The sequence below is a fragment of the Octodon degus genome, unplaced genomic scaffold (genome assembly GCF_000260255.1).
Source record: "Octodon degus isolate 3935 unplaced genomic scaffold, OctDeg1.0 scaffold00033, whole genome shotgun sequence".
NCBI classification, from domain to species: domain Eukaryota; kingdom Metazoa; phylum Chordata; class Mammalia; order Rodentia; family Octodontidae; genus Octodon; species Octodon degus.
Window position 1 is genome coordinate 17,382,739 of NW_004524609.1, and position 6,918 is coordinate 17,389,656.

General features: G+C 58.5%; 1 protein-coding gene across 3 annotated transcripts in view; it reads left to right on the forward strand.

Annotated features, from left to right (window-relative positions):
- The window catches only part of Sept9 (septin 9), a 170,181-nt gene that overhangs the window by 75,898 nt on the left and 87,365 nt on the right, over positions 1–6,918 (forward strand). Inside the window, exon 1 of one of the 3 annotated variants that reach the window (XM_023713917.1) lies at positions 336–578. The exons of the other annotated variants lie outside the window; for them this stretch is intronic. Coding sequence (XP_023569685.1) covers positions 524–578 — 55 coding nt within the window. The 5' untranslated portion in view covers positions 336–523. Of the gene's footprint in view, positions 1–335; positions 579–6,918 lie in introns of those variants that run through there. 3 annotated transcript variants of the gene reach the window in all.

Here is a 6,918-nt window from a genome sequence, read left to right on the forward strand (position 1 = left end):
GCAGCTGTCAGGCGCGTCCGCCCTGCGCCGGCCTCGCCACTCCGACTGCGCCCGCCGCCGCGCCATGCGCTCTGGGCTTCGGCCTCTTCTTCGGGCCAGTCCCCGGCCTCGGGGGCAGCGGCTCGGGACACGAGACTCCGTGCCCGGGGCCCTGGCGCCCGGATCCTGCTGAGAGCGGGAGGGGCCGCGGGTGGGAGCGCGGGGAGCCGGGAGCGCCGCTGTGCGCGCGCGCGGGGAGGGGCCGCGCCGTCACCCGGAGCGGGAACCTGATCCGCCCGGGAGGCGGGGGCCCAGGCGGCGGCGGGCCGGGCGGGCGGGGGCGGTGCGCGCGCGCGGGGAGGGGCTGGCGCCCGCCTTCCTCCCCCATTCATTCAGCCGATCCTGGGGGCCGAGGGGCTCCAGCAGCGAGCTCTGCATTGCAGGAGCGCGGGTGCGGCGCCCCAGCCAGCGCGCAGGGCCAGGGCCCGGCCGGGGGTGCTTCCTCCCCGCCGCCCTCCGCGCGACTCCCTGCCCACCAGCCACCATGTCCGACCCTGCGGTCAACGCACAGCTGGACGGGATCATTTCAGACTTCGAAGGTGGGTGCCCCCCAACAAGCTGAGCAGGACCATCGGGCGGGTGTGGAGTGCGTAGATGGGAGGCGGGACCCCTTGTGGGTCGCCCTCCCTCCGAGCGCGCTCCCGGCCCCCGCGCCGCCTACGTGGAGCATCGGGTTCTGCGGACCCACAGGGACCGCGCATGTACGGGACCCCTCGATGCCGCAAGGGTTTCCTTTTTATTGTTGCTAGTGTTTGCGCACCTCCTCGAGGACTCACGGAGCTTCCTTGGAACTATCCGGCAGTGCGCAGTTCCCTTCTCAAATCTGCCAGTCTCCTCCCTTTAGCACTGGTCCACCGCTCTTGGGCCCCCTCAGGCCTGGCGGCTAGTTAGGGCGTTAGTTCCCCGACTCGGACCGAGGCTGGACCGAGTGGGCGCCTCTGTCCTGCCTGGCGGATGGCCTTCCCCTCCCCCAGCCTGCTTTGGAGCGGAATCTGGCCAGGCGCACAAGCGGACTGATGAGGGTCCGGCGTGGGTTGTCCCGTGGCCCCAGTCCAGACCTGGGGACATCATCTGCCTTGTCTACAATTGGGCTGTGCCAGTAGAGGTAGCCTGCATGCAGGCAAGGAGAACATTTTGACTCTCTCCTCCCCTGCGGAGTTAGAAAGTTTGGAGCAGCTTGGGGTGGGGTAGGGTTCTGCCTCCGAGGGTGGGTCTGGCAACCCCCCACCCCCCGCCCCGTGTGTGTGTGTGTATGTGTGTGTGCGCGCGCGCGCGCGCCTTTCGTGGGGCCTCGTGACTGCCAGAGCAGTGGCCCTGCATCCTGCGTCCTCGGGAGTAAATACAGAGCTGGGAAGGGAGGTTCACACAATGGTCTCTGCTTCGGGGCAGGGTTCCGGAGGGGCGGGCCCGCCTTTGCCGGCCTGGAGCCCCCGCCCCTCGGAGTGGCTCCCAGGCAGCAGTGGGCTGAGCCCTCTCGTGAGCCTCGAGGGAAAGAGGCTGGGCTCAAAGAAGTTAGTTACTGGAGGCCAGGTGCCAGGCTAAACCCGGAGGTGACCAGCCTGAGGTCCTTCCCCTCCCATGGCCAGGACCTGGGTGGAGTCTGCGTGTCCTGAGCCCAGCTAGCTAACCATATAGGCCTGTGATAAGCCTCATCCTTGGGTAGGGTGATTTCCTGGGGACCAGAGTGTTGGTTGTATAAACACATGGGACCACTGAGCCGGTGGTTGGCACAGGCTGTGCAAAGCCTGGAATGCCTCATTCACTTGGTCACATCCACGGTGGGAGAACGGCTTCAGATTCTAGCACTTTCACTCCATGCTCTGACCAGAACAAGAGGAACCCTAGTGCCACGTGATGACTTGTGCCCCTGACAATCTGTACTCTTGGGGTCCATTCCCACCGTGGGGTCTCCGCAGATCTGGTAGCCCGGGATGAACGTTGCCTTGCTGAGGCTGTACCTCTTTACCATGCTCTTCCAGCCTTTTAATCCTCTGTCCCATTGGTAAGAGCCGGCCAATCAGATCCCATCCTGCAAGTCTGGAAGGAGACACTGCCCCCTTCTGGTCCTATCCTTGCATCACCCACTCTTCCCTGGACCTGCCGGGAGTTCAGGTTTTGGCATTCCTTCCCTGACTGGGTGGGGTTTCTGAGGAAGAAATCGGGGGTCCCTATAGGAGCGGAGGTCTTGTTTTCTTACCATCTGGCACAGTTTGCACAGTGGAGGCAGGTGGTATGCCTGTCTTGGGGTCCCTTGTGTGGCCATCCTCAAGCCGTTGTGCCCCATCTTTTTGACTTTCAAATTCAGCTTAAGAGGATGGGTTGGTTTATTGAGAGTATCCTGGTGCAGCAGTTGGCAGCTGGTTGGCTCTGGGGGAGACTACTCAGTCTGGGAGATGGGGGCCTTTGGTCTTCTGGTCCCGGTGAGCGTCAGTCTCCCCATTGGGTGCACTGAAGAGTGGAGCTGGGGCACTGAATATACATACCTGAGAGCCCCTCATCTCTTTGGGTGTCTGTGACTGTGCTGTAGTGTGCTTGAGGGGTCCACACCACTGCCCGAGGAGTGGAAAGCCCCCACCCTAGACCTCAGGAAAGTTGGGATGGAAGCTGTGCAGCAGATGGTGGCCTTGGACAGACAGAAGTACAGCATGGGGAAGGCACTACTTGTAAGGGGGTGTGCATTCCAGCCCAGCCTTGGGCAAAGATCTGGCAGCTTCTGAATCAGGACAGGAGAAGGTCACCCAGGGAAGGAGGAGAGCTCAGCAGGCAGCGGGGGAGGTGGAAACGAGCTGGCCTGATAGGGGGCTGGAGCATAAGGAGGGACCGACTTGTAGCGATCAGAGGGGCCAGGCTGCGGGAGGCCAGCGTGTCTTGAGATCAGTGTGGCCGAGTGGAGCTGGAAGAGCAGGCCAGAAACCGCCAGTGGGGCTGCCTACCTGCTTCAGTTTTGCCAGGTAGGTCGGAAGGGAGGGAGGAAAAGTGGCAACTCTGCCGCAGCAGCCCTCAGTCCCTTCCAGAGGCAGGAGAATGGGGGGGCCATCTACTAGTACATATGTTGCTGAGCAGTGAAGTCTCTGGGGCCAACCCCAAAGCAGGGCCCACTCTGAACCATCATGTCTGTGGGGTGATTTTCAAACCAAGCAGACATAGGGTTGGGGAGAAAGCTCAGTCGCATAAGTACCTGCCTGACAAACTCAAGGTACTGAGTTCAATCCCTGGTACCACAACCCTCCAAAAAAACAAAAACGAAAATAAAAACCTTTCAAACCAAGTAGACAGCCTGCCCTAAAATTCAGCAGGTGGTGGTAGTGGGAGGAGTTTGCAAAGGGGGGACGGGTTGGAGCCAGCAGCCAGGTTATTGTGCCCTGCAGAGCAGTAGGGAGACTACCTGGAGTAGGACCTGGTGGCAGGTGCCTAGGCCAGAGCAGCAGGCCTGGGTGGGGCAACAAGTTGCAGCCTTTGGGTACCCATGTGCCTGGAGGGTGTGGAAATTCAACTAATGTCACACATCACACCCTGGGCATGTCAGTCCCCCTTTGGGGTCAGCACCCTGCTTTTTTAACCTTTTAAAATTTTAAATTCTGCGACTTGTTCTCTTTCCTCCTTGCCTTCCTCATTCCTGACCTCCTTGAGGACTGAGGGGGCCGAGGCACCTTTCTCATCACCATGGGGCCGTGTGGGGGATTGGTCTGTTCCCCTACCACGGGGTGTCTGAGAGGGTGACCTTGTCCTCTACCAGTATGAATTTCCTGCACCCTGCCTTGGCCTGCCCTTCAAGGCCTTGCCATAGTGCCCCACCCCCACCAAGTAGGGGACAAGAAAATGTTCTGTGTTTTGCCTATGTGCTTTTTAAGAGTCTCATTGTCTGCTTCTCAGTGATTTCCCACTTCTCATTGACATCCCTCTTCCTGCCTCTAGCATGAAGACCCCCATGGTGATGCCCCTGACACCTGCCACTCCCCAGTGACAGGACAGCGGTACCCCTAACTCTGTCCCATACCCCGTGAGCAGAGGCACAGCCTAGCTGGACGGTCTATTCTTTCTTGTGTGCAGGCCAAATCTGTTATCGCAAACACAATTACAACTTGGGTCTTTGTGTAACAAAAGCCAGTCCAGGCGCCAGCTGTTGGCCTACTTTCCTCTGCGGTGTTTGCTGTAACCAGATTTGTATGCCCAGAAAGAATCCCGAAAGTCCTTGATGTTTGTTGAAACAAATCTGGCCTGGGACACAGACACTGCGATCCTGGAGCTGGCTGATGCCAGCCCTTCCTGGCAGCTTTCTGCTGTCCTTCTAGCGGGACCCTCCAAGCTGTGTCTGCGAGCTTCAGTGGGAGCTGGCCAAGAGGGTCAGTGGGGCACCCCTGGCTGAGAAGGGACCACGCAGACACTCCTGAGATACGGGACCTGGTGCTGGCTGGATCCAGACTCACTCTCCTCCTCAGATGAAAAGGCCTGTTACTCGGAGACGGCCTCAGAGACCGCCGCAGACCTGCCCCTAATTCCTGCCAGTGGGACCTCTTGTGTGATACGTTCCGTTTTCCAGCCAACGCTCGTGGCTCCTGGGAACTCCACTCTCCTACCTCTGTGGCTGACAGTGGATCCAGGAACTGTGTGGTAGGCTGTGGCCTGCAGCTAGGAGGGGCAGGGTCCCTTTCACTGATCCTCTGGCTACTGACATCATTAACTTGGGATTCTTTTTTTTTTCCTAATTATTTATTTATTTATTTTAACATTTATTTAGTGTGTGTGTGTGTGTGTGTGTGTGTGTGTGTGTGGCCAGTTCAGCCCACCAGGGGGCGGGGCTGGCTGGCATGTGGTGCTGGGGGATCGAACCGCGGTCCCTGTGCTTTGCCAAGCTTGTTCCAAGTAGGTGCTTTAGACCACTGAGCCATCTCTCCAGCCCCATAACTTGGGATTCTTTGTTGTTGCTGGAGCCCAGGGCCAGGCCAGCCCACTGTCCCCATTGTGAGCAAGTTCAGTTAGGGCAGACTGCAAGCACCCGAGTGACCAGTCATTAGCAGGATGTAGGCTTCCCTGGGCCATACATCCGGGGAAGGAAGAGACACCCTCTTTGGGTGACATCTGTCTGGAAATACTTTCTGGAGTGTCGGGCTTTCCTGGAAGGTTTTGAAAGAGGCCGGGGGAGGGGCTGTCACTTGTATCCAAAGGTAGAGGCCTTGCAGGGTGTGATTGGCAGCGTCTTATGGCTGGCAGTGCCGTGTGGCTGGCCTGCTTTGCTGTCTGGTGGTTGGCTTGCCTAAGGCTGTTTCTTCTTGTGTCAAGTGAGCTTACAAGTGGCCCTCAGAGTGAGGCACAGTGGTATGAGCACAGGCTTGCCTTGCTGGGTGTGAGGCTGCTGGGTGTAACCCTTGGAACTGGTAGGCATTGACACAGGACAGGTAGATCCTGGGTGATGGAAAGTCACAACCAAGGCCCTATGTGATTTCTCTGTGGGGGCGGGGCTGGACGGTGGGGTCACTTCTAACGTTGACAAATCTTACAAACTTGGAGAGAACGCAGAGCCCAGGAGAAGTCCCAGTACTTCAAGGGAAGCCCTGCCTTCCTGCTGGCTGGCATTCTTCCTGGAGGTGTCAGCATTCTCTCCCTAAGCCTGTGATCATGTGGGGTATACGGTTCCTCTTCCTGGACAGATGTCCCTGTGTCCTCTGTCACCCCCACCCGGAATATCACAGATGGGTGGATGGACTCGTGCCTGTCTGCAGAGTTTAGTGCTGCAGTCATAGGAGTGCGTGTGCTGGGTGACTGGACCATGAAGATGGCAGAGAATCTGACGGCATGAAAGACGCAGGCTGTGGCAGGAGGGGTGTGTGGTGGCCCTGGCACCCTTGCCCAGCAAGGCTTTGCAAGGCTGATTTGTGTGTGGTGTGGAGCAAGGCGCTGTGTGGCACCGTCCTATCCCAGGCCAGCAGGAGGGTGAAGATTCAGAGGCTCTTTAGCTGTGTACTCCCATACTGCTGAGGTCCTGGGGACCCTGGGAGCGGTGCAGCCTGTGAAGGGCTCGATGCCTGGAAAAGCAGATTGACTAGAGCGGCAGCCACAGCCAGCACAGTGCCCAGCAAGCGAGGCACTTGCTCTGGCCAAGCTCGTGGGCAAGATAGTCCTGCTGGTGGAGATCGGGCACCAGCTGCCACTCACAGCAGTGCCATCAAGGGAAACAGAATTGTGCCGATTGTGTGCTTGCTGCATGGGAGCCAGGGATTTCCCAGCCTGGTGATTTGTGACCTCAGCCTGCCCCTGCATGGGTGCTGGGCCCTTCCATCCAGGTTCAGAGTTGGGGTCCTCATCTGTCTCCACCCCCCCATTTCTTATATGCTTCGGGGTAAGGGAGGTTATATTAGAGAGGAAATGCAGTTGCTAAGGTTCAGCCTGACATTGCCGTTCCAGCCCTTTTTCTGTGTCCCAAAATCAGTGCCCCACCTTCACTATGCTGGGATAGGGGCTGGCTTGCTGTTCAGGGAAAAACTGTGTTGTCCTCAGACCCAGGATGGAGTGCCCCTTTTCTGCCATGCCAGACCCAGGCTTTCCTGTAGAGCTTGGAGCTCCCAAGCCCCCCAGGAGATGCTGCTGTCCCCTGCCTACTGTCTACCACTGAAGGTCAGGGAGTTTATTGCTTTGGTTTCTGAGCTGGGATTTGCTTTTCTCTTTAGTTCAGAGTGAAGTGCCAGTTTCTCACTACCTTGTCCTGTGTGCAGAACCTCCCTGTGCCCACACCTGGCACAGGTGGTGCTGGGCCTGATGCTGGAGATAGGGGAAGGGCTGCTGGTGCAGGCAGAATTGGTTGCACTGAAGGGAGACATCTCCTGGGGTGGGACTTCTCTTGGGGGGTAGTGTTGTGGATCTGTAGTGAGGGTGGATGGTGGG